Here is a 17,500-nt window from a genome sequence, read left to right as displayed (position 1 = left end):
GGAGCAGTGTGAATTAAGGGCCCAACAGTGGCAGCTTGGCAGTGCATCAACCCAGAACTTTAACCACCTGAGCCACAATAACTGAGCAGCATGTTCCCCTGTTGTTTCCTATCTAGCTCTGATGTGACTAGATATAGAACTAGAAGTGAATTTATTCCTCTTTAGCTTCAGTCTGTAATGGACTGAGAGATGAGTAAAGAGCTTTATTATACAGTATAAACCATACAGTCAAGACATCGTCGTATGATGCTGGGGTGTCCACATACTTCTGGCCGTAGAGCTCAGATTCATTTTGGTCGAGATCTGAGAGGGCTTCGATCGGACTGTATTGTGCTGAATCTTAATAAGTAAAATGTAAAGGAAGAAAAGAAAAGAAAAGAAAAGAAAAGAAAAGAAAAGAAATGACCAGAGCCAAATTAGTTTCTTTAAAAAGAACCCCATCGATTGTCTTTTTAATTTATCCGAGTCAGTGAGTCAGGGTAAGTGGCTACAAGCACACTTCTTACTCAGGACACATGTACGGTGATTAATGAATGAATGTTTGTAGGATGTGAAAGAGCTTCAGTAAGGGAATTGTTATAAGAATGGGGGTATCTACAGGATAGCTGTAGTTTAATCTATCAATTTACACAAGAACAATCCTGGAAATGAGATCTTTCATTCATTCATTCATTCATTCATTCATCATCTACCGCTTATCTGAACTACCTCGGGTCACGGGGAGCCTGTGCCTATCTCAGGCGTCATCGGGCATCAAGGCAGGATACACCCTGGATGGAGTGCCAACCCATCGCAGGGCACACACACACACACTCATTCACTCACACAATCACACACTACGGACAATTTTCCAGAGATGCCAATCAACCTACCATGCATGTCTTTGGACCGGGGGAGGAAACCGGAGTACCCGGAGGAAACCCCCGAAGGCACGGGGAGAACATGCAAACTCCACACACACAAGGCGGAGGCGGGAATTGAACCCCGACCCTGGAGGTATGAGGCAAACGTGCTAACCACTAAATGAGATCTTGGTGTATATAAAAGTTTTAAAGAGGTTCAAGACCAAAACTAATGAGGAACATCTTCGAGCACGGATATATGAAGTGTTCAGGATGGAGAAGTGATAAAAAGCAGGAATTTCTCAGGTAGTGTGGTTTTGAGTCCGTTGCAGGATATTAGGACCCGTCTTTACGTCAGTTTTTGAATCTTGTCTAGATGTTCTTTATGTACCTGTGTTCACACTGAAACAGATGCTTGGAACCTTTTCGGTAGTTTTTGTCCTTGTAGTCGTTCTCAAAGCCTTACAAGTGACAAATTGAATGCTACACCAGCACCAAGGATGCCAATAAAATCAGCTTGCTGGAGAATCATTGTATTTTCCTCTTGTAATTGAATGTGACAACAATGCGAAATTGAAATAGTTTGAAATAAGCGTCGCTACGGCTCGGCTTCGATCCGTCTGTGTGCGCTCGCTGCGAGAGAAACATCTCAGAAGTTTCACATTAAAAAGTCTGAGAGAATGAAAGTATCCTGCTCACTTGGGTGAAGCTTAACTTTACATTACTTGTTTCTCTGTTACTCAGAACTAAGTCACTCAATGTTAGCTGTCTTTCAGATAAGCTGTACAGCAGAGAAGGTTTAGTCTGATCAGATTTTTTTTCATGTTACACAAGGACTTGTCAGAAAATAACACAGTGGCTTTATGGGTCTCAGGATAATCAGCGCAGATCCGTATGTGATAGTTTAGTGTTGGGTCTGTAGTGATCTCAGAAATTTGTCTGACCTGTTAGTTCCTCAGGAGCTCTTGGTTGCTTAATTCCACTAAATTATAAACTGTTGTTTAAAGGACGGGTGGCTTAGTGGTTAGCACATTCGCCTCACACCTCTAGGGTCGGGGTTCGATTCCCGCCTCCACCTTGTGTGTGTGGAGTTTGCATGTTCTCCCCGTGCCTCGGGGGTTTCCTCCGGGTACTCCGGTTTCCTCCCCCGGTCCAAAGACATGCATGGTAGGTTGATTGGCATCTCTGGAAAATTGTCCCTAGTGTGTGATTGCGTGAGTGAATGAGTGTGTGTGTGTGCCCTGTGATGGGTTGGCACTCCGTCCAGGGTGTATCCTGCCTTGATGCCCAATGACGCCTGAGATAGGCACAGGCTCCCCGTGACCCGAGGTAGTTCGGATAAGCGGTAGAAGATGAATGAATGTTTAAAGGACATTATTTACCTTGACATTATTTCCTGTCCAGTGTCACCCAAGTGAGGATGATGTTCTCGCCTAAGTCTGCTTCCTCTCAAGGTTTCTTCCTCATATCATTTCAGGGAGTTTTTCCACACTACCGTCACCCCAGGCTTGATCATTAGGAATAAATGTTAGTAATATAAAGTAATTTAATTTTAAATGTTAAACCTTTCCGTACTTTCCGTATTTTCCGTATGATAAAAATGTTAAATACTTCTATAATTCTGTGAATTAGCGACAATTAGCAAACATTTAGCTCTATACAAATGAATTGAATTGAATTGAACACTGCTGTGCCCTAGACCAAAACTTAGCCATTACAAAAGAAGGTAGGAAAGTAGAAGTGTGTGTGTGTGTTGCTGTGAAAGACAGAAGAAATAAATAAGGGTGTAGATAAGCGAGTTAAACATGAGGTGTAATCACAAGACAGCGCTAGCAAACACAGATTCCCTGTAGGGATTAGTCTAATTACCAAACTGGAGCTACATACACAGCCTGAGGCCTGACACATATACAGCTGACACAGAGAGTACAGATTATGAGAGGAGACATTGCCTTTCTCCATCTTTACTTTATTTAAGAAGGAATCATGCAGCTCTAATTACCTTACAGATAACTTCCAGGTTTCCGCAAAGCTGGCAAAAGTTTCTCCCTGAGGCTCACCTCCTCTTTAACATAGTAAACACTCATGTCCTAGAGCAAGGGAATCAAATTCAAATTAGGTAGTGAGACACAAGTGGGGTAGAGTGGGATAAAAATGATCAGCTTAGCAGCCTGATGACATCAGTGACTGTGTTGAAACAAATGATATCACTAGAAAAAATAGATACTATCACTAAAATATGCCAGAGCGTTATTAGTAAGAAAGTGCCTGAAGAAGGTAAAGAATCACTGATATTTTAATATACTGCACCTCAAGTGGTTTACTCCGTCGCAGCCTAGTGTAAGTTAGTATTAGAAAAACAAGTAACACCTCATGTTAATGTAACCTGTCTGTGTGTGTGTGTGTGTGTGTGTGTGTGTGTATATGGTGGTCTCATTCAAAAGTGTAATTCTGTTGTATCCTGTCTTTCCAAATCTAGCATGACCCTGAGAAGGATAAAGCATTTAAGATGAATGAAGTGATGTCAACTTGCAGCACGAATCCAAATGGGACTGAAAATGAAGATTTTGTCATTGGTTTTAAACAGTTAAATGGCATCATTTGGCTAAGCAGTCCTGTGTGTGTGTGTGTGTGTGTGTGTGTCGGTGGAACTCATCTGTATCACTGTCAGCTCCTTCATCAGCCTGGTGCTTGAACTGTGTCCTCACTCTCTTGTACGTCTCTGTGGATAAAAGTGTCAGTTAAATAAATATGTTTAAGCGTATCTGGCTGTAAGAACGACCTGCCTGACCTTGCTAACTGCAGATAACAATGTCCTCCATGTATGAGAGTCCTTGGGAGCTGCAGTCTTGCGGCATCGATATCCCTGAAAGCTCGGCTGGACTTGGCAGACCTTCAGCTCGTCTATTAGTGAGACTGAGCGAGAGCTCCTTGCTGTATCTGCCTCCACACAGTCTGTCGCTGTTTGTTCTGCTGATGAAGGAATCGGAGGAAATCGTGTTAACCTGATCACGGGTTTGGATGCCGACGTAAATTCACATATGCTCAGCGTCTGTTTTATTTTTAATGTTTCTATTACTGTTTCTTTAGACTTTTTATTTGTCTGATATGAAACATTTTCACAAACCTTTATACGTCTGCGGCGAGAAAGAGGTGTCGACGGCGGAAATTCCCCAAATGAGCTGAGTTCGTTCCACTTCCTGCAAAAATCCTCAAATTACATCCCCAACCTTTTGTGCCCCCCGATGCCTGTTTAGAGTAATTACCCAAAGCAGCTCAGGGGTTTTTGGTTTCTCAAGTGATTCATTGTTTAGCAGAGATGGCCACTCTTGGCAAAATCTTCAGAAAATGAGATGATGGTTGAGTGAAAAGTGATGGATATTCGAACACAATGATGTATATAACATGTAGAGAAGCACAGAACTGATCAGTGAATAAAAAAAGAGGCAACAATTGAACCCTGGAGCAGTTTCAACCCGGGCCGGGGTTCTTAGGCAGGCGAGAACCCGGTAATCACTCTTACACGCTTGTAATGAGCATGTCACAGTAGTGAAGCTCAATAGAACTGACAAAGAGATTCGATGCTGAATCGATTCTGAATCAACTCAGCTGTAGCAAACGAATCAAACATAATATGTCTTTTACGTTGCAGGCGGTGTTTTATTTTCATGTGGTACAAACAGATCCAAAAGCAGATCTAAAGTCATGGAGCAATGTAGAAATGGACCAATGAACAAAATACGCATAACATTTTAACAGTTATTTATATAGTAATGGAATTATTTATTTAACTCTGTTTTTATGATGCTTGGGTAGCTTTTGTGATTTATAACACAAGATTTTTAGTTCGATGAGCATTTTTCATTGTCAAACATTGACCTGCATGTACCTCTGACAGTGGAGTGTGAAATCAAGCCAAACTGCTGATAAACCAAAAGTAGAAATTTAAAGATTTGATTTGAGAGGTGCGAGAACGTAACACATTATCTAGCTGACCTGGGACAAATAGAGCGACTGGAATAAATAGAGCAATATTTTGCACACTTCCAGGTTGCAGGTGTCATCACAATGGTCATCGCAGGTGTAGTAATGGCCGTGTCGAAAAGTTGAGCTTCTGACTTCAAGTGTTAACGCTCAATTAACTACAAATACAGCTACAGCTAGCTAACATATAGTTTAGCTAACAGAAGTTAGCAAATTGATGCTATGCATGCTAAGCTTTTCCACCTGTCTACGACTTCATAAATGATATTTTCGATTAATAGACATAAACCGAAATATGAAGGAATACATACACAATATCTATCTTTAGCTACTTATCACCAATGCTAACATCATTTAACATGACCCTACTTTGATAGCTGTGAATCAATGTGAATCAACTTCATTCCATGAAAGATTTATTTAGGTTGGAATCCTTCTACAGTTCCTGGACACATCTTCAAAGTTGGCAGCGTTGGGGATTGTGAGGAAAGATGATAATAATGTTTTTGTTTTGGCGACAAACACTGAACAGGAAATCGTTTTACTTTGCATCAGTGGGCTTTTTTAAGAGCTATTTTGTCGATGATATTTTTGTTTTGTTGAATTTATTCTGTCACGCTCTGAAAATCATGCACTAAACTCTACTGCTAATCAGATGATCAGAAATCTTTCATTTTCTTTGGAAAAAGGTGAATGAATTACCCACACACACACACACACACACACACACACGGTCTATGATCATTATAGTGGAAACTGTTTAAATAAAAACAGTGTCTGTCTATTTCCCTTTCTGATTTAATTGTACTCTTCCAGGAAATGATGACCAAACTGATAACTGAGACTCCAGACCATCCGATCCCGTTTCTAATCGGACATTTACAGACCAAACATGAAAGTCCAGGCCGGCTTCACCGAACGCTGTCTGGATCTGCAGCTCTGTGGGCCGAGAGTGACTGCTCAGGTGTGAAGCGATCGCAGCTTGTCCACTTACCTGTCACTTCCTTTTTCTCACAAGGCAAACAAATCTTCTAAAAAAACAGATTTGTTATCTCTACAGAAAACAAAAGTAATCGGCGGGATTTCAGGAGTTACGACAGAGCCTGGCAGATTCACCCCAAAAAGCCCAAGAAGTCCAAGAGTGACTTAGCAGTGTCCAATATCTCTCCTCCTTCTCCTGAGTCGAAGTCACGTAAGTCCATTTCTTATAGTAACATCATCAGGGGGACTAAAATAAGAGAAAGCGAGTGAAAGTGATTTGAGATGTTTAGTTAAAGGTTAAGATTAACATAAAGTGTGCTTGACCTAATTCAGTAGAAATCTAGGCTAGTCAGGGACACACAGTGCTTTGGCGCTACACAGCGACTGCATCGGACCAGAGAGAAGGATGTAAATAATTAAACACGTCACAGTATCTATTCCCGAACAGCAGCAGTAGAGGCGTAGAGGAGCTGGAGTGAGATGGAGAGGAAGTTTTCATTTTTCACTCCAGCCTGTGGGCTGCTGTCTGCTCCTGTCACTTATAGATTCTTCTGCGCTAGTGGCTTTTCTCTCAGACGTTACAGGTCCTATTCTGCTCCAGCTTCCCCACTTCATCTAATTACAGCTTTTCGATACATCGAGTTCTAGCAGAGTAATTTGTCGGCTTTGCCATCTAATTGGCATCTTTCTAGTGACTTGAACTCATTTGAAATTATCATTCAGCAGTATGACAGTTTTTTTCAAGCCAAGTTAGCGTGTAGTCACTTAGATCTCGTGTGACGAGAGAAAATCTACAGTTTCCTTTTGTTTCACAAGAAACATTAAATATTCTGTGGTACATTAGCATTGTGCTAAAGATTTTGAGGTATATTAGCATTAACGGAAGTATTCTGAAGGAGTTTTTAATGAAACATTAGCATTATGCTAACATTTAAGAATGTGCTAGCATTTATATGACATATTACAAGAGAATTTAAAAGAAAATCTACTTTTTAGCATCATGCTTAAGATCTTGAGGTACATTAGCATTACTTTAAACTCTTAAGAATTCTGAAAGAGTTATGAAACACATTAGCATTATGCTAACATTTAAAAATGAGAGAACATTTTTTGAGAAATAGGTTAAAAGAGGTTACATTTTCCTTCTGTTTTATTCAGGACATTAATTTTGCTGTACATTAGCATCGTGCTAAAGATTTTGAGGTACATAAATGTTACTCTAAACTTTTTTTTTTTTTATTGGTCAACCAATCACAGTCTTCAATAGAATGTGTCATAACTAGTAACGGGTTAAGCCCCGCCTCCTCTATTAGATAAAAGTAGTATTATCTGTTCAGTGTTGCTCTGAGATTGGTCCTGAATCACTCATTTTTAAGCTTTGTTATGAGCTCGCAGTTCATTGTTTGTGAATCTTTTTGAATGCAGGCTCTGGTGTCTTGCCACATCACGTGTAGCCACGTAGCCATCACGTGTAGCCACTGTACTGATCTCTGTATCCTTTCTCCTAAAGCTGTAGCAGTGTAACGAGGATTGGCAGGTGGAAGAAGGCAGGCTGTGCTGTCCGTGTTCTCTGTGTGTATATTATGACAGTTAGAGCAATTGGGTATTGTTAGCAAAGCACCTGGCCAACAAAAAAAAACTAGCTCAGAAATCATCCAAAACATGAGCTTCAGTGAACCTCGGTGGACTTCAGCCAAAGTAAAGATGGCCCATTTTCACTTGACATGCTTTTCTGCACAGCTTGAATTATTCATCGTCTAACAGCACGTGAGTTTTTTCCTTGAAGTGTTCTCCAGGATGTGGCTGGTGGCTTATGACAGAAGCCTTGTATTAAATATTCTATTGGCCTTAAAAGTAAGGTTAGATCGGTAAAGCCTGTTTTCTCGGCGCAGCAGCTATTAAAGGCTTTTAGTGCTTATTCACATTCTGCTGAATCAGAACAACCTCAAGTTAAATCGCACCAAATAAGAGATACTAAAGCTCTCATTGAGAACTGCATGCTCACTGAAGCAGCAGGAAGATGCAAAATAATTACTTGCTAATAAGATCATTTTATTGTTTTTTACTCGGGAGAATGAAAATGCATTCTGCAGTTTTCTGAGGATGGTAATCATGCCAACTTTATGCTCTGGTAATGTTCCGTCCCTGATCTTGATCCTTATCTCTTTTATAATTGAAGAAATGATGACCATACCAAACATTTCTGATGGAAAATAAACATTATGCACTCAGGTTGTAAAATTCCTCTTTAACACTAATTAACGTGCATCAAGAAAAAAAAAAGAATTATTTGTTAATCATAAATTTGTTTTTTAAGATTATCCGGAAACGACATATAATCTGGCAACAGCTGATCAATAAGAATGAATGTGTTATCAATTGTTTCCAGATTATACATTCATTCTTATTGATCAGCTGTTGCCAGATTATACTGTATGTCGTTTCCGGATAACCTAAAAAAACTCATTTTACAATTTATCGTTGATCAGTAAAGATTATTGGTAGTTTACAGATTTGTGGATTCCAGATTATCAGTAGCACCAGATTTTTGGTATTTTACAGTTCATAAGTAGTTTCCAGAAGTTTTTTTTTTTTTGATTATTGGAGTTTATCAGTACTTTCCAGATAAAACATTGTTGCTCACTCATTGTTTCTTGATTATTAGTTGCTTCTAGAATGTCTGTGGTTTCCAGTATGGCTGTTTCTAGATTATTCTGTTTCTAGATCAGTAGATCTGATAACACTGTAGAGCAGTTGAGTTGAAAATGGTGATAATTATAGATAATCTGGAAACCATAATATTAGTGGTTGCCAGATTATTAGTGTTTATCAAATGATCTGTTTCTAGATTATCAGTGGTTATCAGTTTGTCAGTGGTTTACAGATTATTAATGGTTTCCAGATTATCAGAGGTATTAGGTATCAGATTATCAGAGGTATTAGGTGTCAGATTATCAGAGGTATCCAGATTATCAGTGGTTTCCATTTCATAAGTAGTTTCCAGATTATCAGAAGATTATCAGTTGTTTCCAGATTATCTGTAGTTTTCAGATTATCCCTATCATACAGATTATTGGTGGTTTCCTAATTATTAGTAGATTACAAATGATCACTTTTTTCCACATTCGGAGCAGTTTGCAGTTGTCTACTCCATTACTTTCTTAGTCTTTTCTGAGTTGGTGTCGCTGTCACTCAATCTGACAGTTGTGGATTATAATGAACAGTACTTACAGAACTTCAATCCTACCTTCTCTGAAGTCTACAGTAAATACAACATGATCTTTTTCACATTTTGCTCTTGTAAAATAACGTCTGTTTTATTGTAATAAGGCACAAGATGTAAGTGTGTCATGCTGCAGAGACGAGCTCTCAGCTCCCATCTTGTTCTCTCCGCAGTGCCTCGTTCCATAGAATGTCCCTCATGGGACTGGAGGTCCAAACCTGAGAGCCGAGACTTCGACGAGCTCAACCACATCCTGCGGGAGAGCAAGAAGTTGGGCAAAGCGTTGGAGAGCCTGTCCCGAAGTCAGTGCTTCCAAACACTGTAATCTTCACGCCGTGTTCGTGCAGCAAGACACTTAACATGAACGTGAATAACTGAACAAATTCTGTCTTTCACAGGTATTGCCTTATCTGATGAGCTTGATCAGGTAAGTCATCCATCTATCAGATTTACACCAAATGTAATCAATTATCTGAGGCAATTTGGTGTCTGAGGTTTGTTTGTTTGTTTGTTTGTTTGTTTGTTTGTTTGTTTGTTTGTTTGTTTAAATTCGCACTGGAGCAATGATGCTAATTTTGCTAACAAGCTTAACCTCATAGCTCCATCTGAACAGTTTAACAATTTTATAAACATTATATTCACCTTTGTAGATAATCTTTGCTTCTGTGGGTGTAAATCTCATAAAATAACAGAATTTGTCTATATTAAAAAAATAATTAGGTTACATTTCTGTAAAATAATAACAAACGTAAACATGACAAACTGGTTGTTTTTTATAAACCATGCTGCCTGCGTCTTGCTGAATGTAATACAGACAACTGGGCCGTCTGCCCAAATGCTCTAGACTGTAGTTTGGCTTCTACTGCATTCAGCTCTTGATATAAAATGTAATTTCTTTTACTTTGGCAGCTGTTTAAAGGAAATGGGTCTCATGACTACCCTAGTCATGAAATATAAGTAGCAGTAGTCATACAGATGCTGTTGTTTCGTAAGATTCTTCTGAGGATTTATTAAAATGAGTTTAGTCGCAGTTAACCATAGACTAAAATGCGCTCTGATAGTAATTTGAGGCTGTAATGTTGTGCAGGATTAAATTGTGCTGATTTGAGTGTCTCAAAGTGTTATTTGCTTTTTAAATTCACTATCATTTGTCTAATTGTGTGTGTGTGTGTGTGTGTGTGTGTGTGTGTGTGTGTGTGTGTGTGTGTGTGTGTGTTGGCTCCCTGTCAGCAACCGCGGCTGTATAACTCGGTGTTGCGGCCCCGTGTGGTGGGCGAGTGGCTCGGCAGAGATGAGAACGATGCCGACCCGTTGGCCGCTGAGATGCTCCAGCCGCCTGTCCCCAGGGCAAAGAATGAGGGATGGAGCAGCCAAGACACCAGTCCTGCAGGGAGGTGTGTGTGTGTGTGACCATAGTAATCTATTATCTGCAAAATTAATAGATTAAATGAATTAAATTGGGGAATAGAAGCCTCTATTATTGCTACATATACATTATAGCACAGTGGAATTCTTATTATTTGCATATCCCACCTTTAGAGGTTATGGTGAGAGCACAGGAGCAGTTATGGTACAGCATCACTGGAGCAGAGAGTGTTAAGGGCCTTGCTCAGTTATTCAAGTGCTAAGGCTTGAACCCTGCCCTTCCAATCAACAACCCAGTGTCTTTACCACTTGAGCCTCTAATAATATTTAGTGTTTCCTGTTTCTGTGAATCTAAAGTTCTAGCATTTCAAAAATCCCTCAAAATTCTGACTATCATGCTCCTGCGTCACGGACATTTTGAACTCGTTCAGCTATGGCACACAGTTATCCAAAAACATTGATTTTTACAAAATCTTTAGCTAGCAAGGTTTTTGACATCTTAAGATGCTCTGTCTGGTTTTCATACTAGCATTTGAGACCTTCTGACCATCTGTTTGAGATGAGCTTGAACTGAATGTGTGATTATGTGGATATTGTGTTATTCCTGTACTGTGAGACTTGAGAATGAGAATAGCTGTGCAAATGCAGCATCATCCGTGTCTTTATAAATATTAAACCCTTACACAGCTGTAGCTTTAAGAACACCATGGCGAACCTTGTGGTCTCCTCCAAATGTTGCCTTGGAGATTTTAATTAGGGGTGTTTGTTTGTAAGGGCAGGGGCCGTCCTCCGAGAACACGACTAATTAGAGTGGATCAGATATTAAATCATAAATCATGTACCGAGCCGAGAAAACAGATGCACCCTTGTTGGGTTAGTGCATACACTCATTATCATGGAGTTGGGATTCGATATCGCAGGCAGCTGAAATACCCAAGGCGCTGTGGTAATTCACTTCATTAAACAGAAAGGAGGCAACAGTGTGCTTTAATCCAACACTGCAGTGCTATAAATGTCAGATTAGCAGGATGCTGGTGCTGCCTAATGGAGAGTTTTTTAACTTAAACATACAAGTGATCTTCAGTATGAAAAGATTTGGTCTATGTGTCAGTCTCAGTGAATGAGGTGTGGCTTTTGCATCAATTTCAGTGAAAGGGTGTGGCCTATATATCAGGCTCGGTGTGGCCTATATGGCATTTGCTTCAATTTCAGTAAAGGGGGTGTGGCCTATATGTCAGTCTCGGTAAAGGAAGTGTGGCATTTGTATCAATTTCAGTAAAGGGGGTGTGGCCTATATGTTAGTCTCGGTGAAGGAAGTGTGGCCTATATGTCAGTCTTGGTAAAGGAAGGTGTTGCCTATGTGTCAGTTCCAGTGAAGGAGGTTTGGCCTCTGTGTTAGTCTCAGTGAAGGAGGTGTGGCCTCTGTGTTAGTCTCAGTGAAGGAGGTGTGGCCTCTGTGTTAGTCTGAGTGAAGGAGGTGTGGCCTCTGTGTTAGTCTGCGTGAAGGAGGTGTGGCCTCTGTGTTAGTCTCAGTGAAGGAGGTGTGGCCTCTGTGTTAGTCTCAGAGAAGGAGGTGTGGCCTCTGTGTTAGTCTCAGTGAAGGAGGTGTGGCCTCTGTGTTAGTCTGCGTGAAGGAGGTGTGGCCTCTGTGTTAGTCTCAGTGAAGGAGGTGTGGCCTCTGTGTTAGTCTCAGTGAAGGAGGTGTGAATAAAAAAAGAAGGAGGTGTTCATAAATAAAAACTATTAATGCTGACAAATTGCTTTGACTGAAGAAAAATGTAGAACAATTATCTGTAAAGTATTTAGTACTGCAGCTTAATGTGTACATGTATAGTAAAGTAATACACGACTGATACGATTCATGAAGTGTCACTAGTTGATTCCCACACTTCATCAGAGCATATGCATACATTCAGCCTCGTATTAACCCGAACTTTAACGGTGTCTCATCGATGCTCACTTTCTGGTGTCTTACTGTTCAGTAATCTGTTCAGCGAGTGAGAAACTAGCACCTACGCCATGCAGCTTGGACTAATGGAGCACATTTTTCTCTCACTTTAATGGCCACACATGAGGCTCTCTTTTTCCATCAACGTTGGAGTGGAGCTGACAGAAGCCTGAGGATATGTGTGAGTGCCGGGGCTGCTGGGAAATTAGGAACAGGCAGAAGTGTTCACAGGGACGTCTTCCAGAAGCAGATTATGGGGATGATGAAATCCACACTGGACTGATTCCTGCGCTCAATCACACCAGCTCCAGGACCTCTTCTATTCATTTTCTTCTCCTTCACTCTCTTGGCAGTCTCTTTTTATTCTTTTTTGTCTCACCACGTTTCTGTCTTTCTGCCGTTTCCCCAACCCACATGCCGACATGCTCACTTAGGCGCTTATGCATCTTAATCAACCCACTTTTCCCTTCCAGCCATAGATATTCTAGACTTTATGAACTGTAAAGCATGTACTGTCAAGGTGACGCTTTATCTATATCTGTAGTCTAGGGCAGGATAAACTTGTGTGTATATGTATGTGTGTGTGTGTGTGAGTGAGTGTGTGTGTGCGTGTGTGTGTGCATTCAAGCCTCGAAAATTAATTTTGTAGTCACCTGAAGAGTTTCCTATCCAGTTGGCATATTGCATGCTAACAAAGAAACGAAGCGCAGCGTAAGGGTCGAGAGTGCAGCAATAATGAGTGTCTCTCATCACTCTCTGATCTCTGAGGCTGTCCTCTTCCTTTTCTTACAGTTCTGCCGCACTACAGTGATGTCTTGTTCAGACAGATGTTTTTGGACTTACACTAGTGGAGTGTATCATCCATCCCTTACAGATGATGTGATGCCGGCAGAGCTGGGATTGAATACCGATCCTCTGATCAAAAATCCAGAGCCTTAACCTGCTTGAGCCACTACTGATTAACAGGGGGTGGGGGTGGGGTGGGGGGTTGTTACTGTCTGTTACAGAACACTGACCCTGGAGACTCTTTTCCTAAATGTTAAGTAAACGTCTCCTCAGAGAAACCAAAAATTCATCAAAAGAAAATTCATCAACAATCAGATTTGAGAACTGATAAATAATGAAGCTCCTCCTTTTTTACGTACTGTTGATAGTGTTTATTGTCAATTTATAGCCAGCATCACGGAGGACATTCTGTCACCATTGACGTCCTCACACCCTGGAGACCTCCTCTATCTTTCACACGTCCTGTTATGTGATGGGGAAAAGGACAGAGATACATTGTTTTAGTAGAAAAGACGTGTTACTGGAAATGACAAGGACTGAGAACACGCCTCCTTCACCGGGACCGCTGAAGACCACAGAAGAGAATGGAAAGAGACAGAATAAAAGAGAGAGGGAGCGAGGGAGAGAAAGAGCAGAGAGGTTTAAGGAGTGATGTAGTGACAGGGATAGGGTGGGAATGATAGGCGGAATGGCAGAGAGACAGCGAGAAACACAGAGAATAAATAACAGAATAACAGAAAGAATGAGAGAAAGAGAGAGAGAGAGAGAGAAACATTGGGGGAAAATGACAGAGAAAGTGAGAAGAGAAAAGAGAGAATGAGAGACAGAGATATGAATGATAGAGAATTAGAAAAAAGAGAGAATGAGAAAAAGAGATGGAGAAGGAATGAGAAAAAGAATAAAACATAGATTGAGAGATGGGAAGAGACAGTGAGAGAGACAGAGAGACAGATTGGGAGTAATAAAAGAGTGAATGAGAGAGATAGAGAGAGAGAGAGAGAGAGAGAGAGAGAAAGCAAGTAACAATCTAACTAATAAAAACTAGTAATTAAAAGAGGTTTGTGTGGGCGTGTGCGTGTGTGTGCGCATGTGTGTGTTTATGTGCGTGTGTGTGCATGTGTGTGCATGTGTGTGCGTGTGTGTATGTGTGTGCGTGTGTGTGTGTGTGTGCGTGTGTGTGCGTGTGTGTATGTGTGTGTGTGTGTGTGCGTGTGTGTGCGTGTGTGCGTGTGTGTGCGTGTGTGTGTGTCTGTGTGTGTGTGTGTGTGTGTGTGCGTGTGTGTATGTGCGTGTGTGTGTGCGTGTGTGTGTATGTGTGTGTGTGTGTGTGTGCATGTGTGTGTGTGTGCGTGTGTGTATGTGCGTGTGTGTGTGCGTGTGTGTGTATGTGTGTGTGTGTGTGTGTGCGTGTGTGTGTGTGTGCGTGTGTGTATGTGCGTGTGTGTGTGCGTGTGTGTGTATGTGTGTGTGTGTGTGTGTGTGTGTGTGTGTGTGTGCGTGTGTGTATGTGCGTGTGTGTGTGCGTGTGTGTGTATGTGTGTGTGTGTGTGCATGTGTGTGTGTGTGTACTTATGGAGCTTTACACACCCGGTACAGTATCTAGTACCGTGTTTAAGAACCTTTGAGTAGTCTGAGTTTAACGACTGCATTGTTTAAGTAACTGCTTTATCTGTCACTATAATGTTTTTAAATGTAGAAATTTCCCAGCATGCTGTTGGGCTGGTATAGATTAGATGCCAGCATCGTCCTATTCTCTGTTGGTTTCAGGCCAATAAACTCTAAGCATTAGTATTCCACTCAGCCTCGGTCCTGCAGGCGTGACTGTAATTTTTCATTCTGTACTCTGTTCTCCTGGCCTGGATATGTGCTGGTGCATTAAATCAGCCGGAGTGTATTCCAGGGTCGTATCTCCTGTGCGGCGTACAGTGTGTACCGGAGAGTGAGGTTGTCCTGTAGAAGAAATCCCACTGAGACCTTCTCCTTTCTCATGTATGCACAATACACAGCACATCCTTTTTTAGACCTCAGACCCACTCCTCTCGCAGGACTCTTGGGCCGTTTTCCAATGAAGGGATCGATGTAGTTTAGTGATCAGTCGAACGTGACTCAGGCCCATGCTCAGAAAACCCAGAAGGCAGTTGGTTCTGCAAGGCATCTCTGCTGTTTTAATGAGAGCTGAATACTGAAAACCGGCATTATGAAGCAAATATCACTAGAACATGAGGGCCGTGGCTTCTGAGAGCTTTGTGCTCCTGTGCTCCATGCTTCTGCCCAGTAGGTGTTGATTAAACAGAGGTTCAACACTCGTTACCTACTCAGGGCTGATGACAAAATTAATACTGTGTTTGTATTTATCTCAAATGATCAAGCCTGAGGTGACTGTTTAAGAGGAAGAAACCTTGAGAGGAACCAGACTCAAAAGGGAACCTCATCTTCATTTGGATGGTGTGACACTGGAGGGTGTGATTATAAACTGTTATAAACTCCATAGAGTGTTATTATAAATAATGTCCTTTCTACAGTCAGATACAGTTGTGTATTAACCCTTGTACTGTATGTTGTTCGTATTTTTGTTACTCAGCCAGTGTTCGTGGGTCTGATGGACCTGCTGCATTTTAGGGTTTTTAATTCATTCATTCATTCATCTTTTACCGCTTATCCGAACTACCTCGGGTCACGAGGAGCCTGTGCCTATCTCAGGCATCATTGGGCATCAAGGAAGGATACACCCTGGACGGAGTGCCAACCCATCGCAGGGCACACACACACTCTCATTCACTCACGCAATCACACACTAGGGACAATTTTCCAGAGATGCCAATCAACCTACCATGCATGTCTTTGGATCGGGGGAGGAAACCGGAGTACCCGGAGGAAACCCCCGAGGCACGGGGATAACATGCAAACTCCACACACACAAGGTGGAGGCGGGAATCAAACCCCCAACCCAGGAGGTGTGAGGCGAACGTGCTAACCACTAAGCCACCGTGTCCCCTAGGTTTTTAATTCAACAATCAAAAATTTGATGTTAAAATACTCTACAGATGTTTACTTCATCCCAATTACAAGCAATATAAACAGCATATATGGTTAATATTTGCCCTTTACCTTTATTATATCACATTTTTTAATTAAAGTGCTACTCGTTTTTTGTTGTTTTTTAATAAAATGAAATAAAAAAAGGAAAATCAATTTTAATCAAGTTATGAGTGGGAAAAAATCAACAAATTTACAAGGAAGCAAAGTTTTTCAAAACTATTGATGTTTATGAATATGGGTCCCACAGACCTGAACATCATACAAGGGTTAATTAGGAGGTTGTTGTCCTCAAACACCACATGGAGTCGGGAGCTTCTCGCTGAAGGGCCGCAATCTTTATGAAGCAGAACACAACAGGAGATAGTACAGTATCTAGATGCCTCGAGATGAGTAGAAAAAGAGAGAAAGTCAGAGTTCCATATCTGCACATCACATGCAGTCAAAAAAATATCAAAAAAATCTTTAGTAGCTGTCAAACAACATAGAAACCAGGCAGTTTAGTCGAATTTGCAATCTGATATCTGATTGTGTATAAATTCTTTACTGTGCCAATTTCTAGTGTCTTTTTAAAAGCGTGAGTTTTCTATTACATATCAGTGAACAAGAAAAACGTGAACAAGACAAAAACTCTGTTCCTGGTTGGCAGTCAAATTGCCTTTATTGTTTTTCTTGGCCATGTTTATTTTTCAAATGTACCAGACTCTAGCGAATGGCAAGAATTTCTTTGATTTCTACACACAAAGATTGCCAAAGATTGGTTTACATTTTCCATCCCAGCCCAAATGACAAATAAAAAGAACGGGTTTTCTTGTGGTTTAAACAGAGCAGAGTGTTAACACAAAAATGATAAACAGAACATGATCGCTGAAGAGCTGAACTACTCACTAACCAGGTTTTCATCATTTTTAAAGGTTTCAAATTCGGTGTGAAAATTGTATACCTGGCAACACTGGTAATCCTGCTGTGAGAAACAAGTCCTGTTTTTAAAAAAGTTGGTAAAATCAGTCACCACCCAGTGATGAAGGTGTTCAGATTTGTCCTTTTGGAACATTTTGAACGTAACATGCGACGGGATTTTAACTGCCCTTGACGACAGGCGCAAATTTTCTGTTAGACTATCTTTATAGACACACTTCTATACAGCTAACAGAAACCTTTATGAGAGGTGTGGGTGTGTTTATGTGAGTGTTTATGAGGACTGGGACTGCAATGTCTGCTCTGCTAACACAGCAAAACAAATGAGCCCAGGATTCGGTCAGGTGACTGATACACTGCTATAACTGGGGACAAAATGAACCAAAGCAAAATGTAGAAGCTAAAAGATCATGATTA

General features: G+C 41.0%; 1 protein-coding gene across 1 annotated transcript in view; it reads left to right on the top strand.

The window, feature by feature from the left end:
- Nucleotides 1-17,500, top strand: part of c25h8orf34 (chromosome 25 C8orf34 homolog) — a 76,026-nt gene that overhangs the window by 7,190 nt on the left and 51,336 nt on the right. Inside the window, exons 2-6 of the mRNA XM_060861243.1 lie at nucleotides 5,643-5,790; nucleotides 5,887-6,018; nucleotides 9,204-9,332; nucleotides 9,429-9,457; nucleotides 10,261-10,424. Coding sequence (XP_060717226.1) covers nucleotides 5,643-5,790; nucleotides 5,887-6,018; nucleotides 9,204-9,332; nucleotides 9,429-9,457; nucleotides 10,261-10,424 — 602 coding nt within the window. The remainder of the gene's footprint in view (nucleotides 1-5,642; nucleotides 5,791-5,886; nucleotides 6,019-9,203; nucleotides 9,333-9,428; nucleotides 9,458-10,260; nucleotides 10,425-17,500) is intronic.

Source organism: Tachysurus vachellii, chromosome 25 (genome assembly GCF_030014155.1).
Source record: "Tachysurus vachellii isolate PV-2020 chromosome 25, HZAU_Pvac_v1, whole genome shotgun sequence".
NCBI classification, from domain to species: domain Eukaryota; kingdom Metazoa; phylum Chordata; class Actinopteri; order Siluriformes; family Bagridae; genus Tachysurus; species Tachysurus vachellii.
Note: the sequence above shows the minus strand (reverse complement) of the source record. Positions and strands in the feature narration are given on the sequence as shown.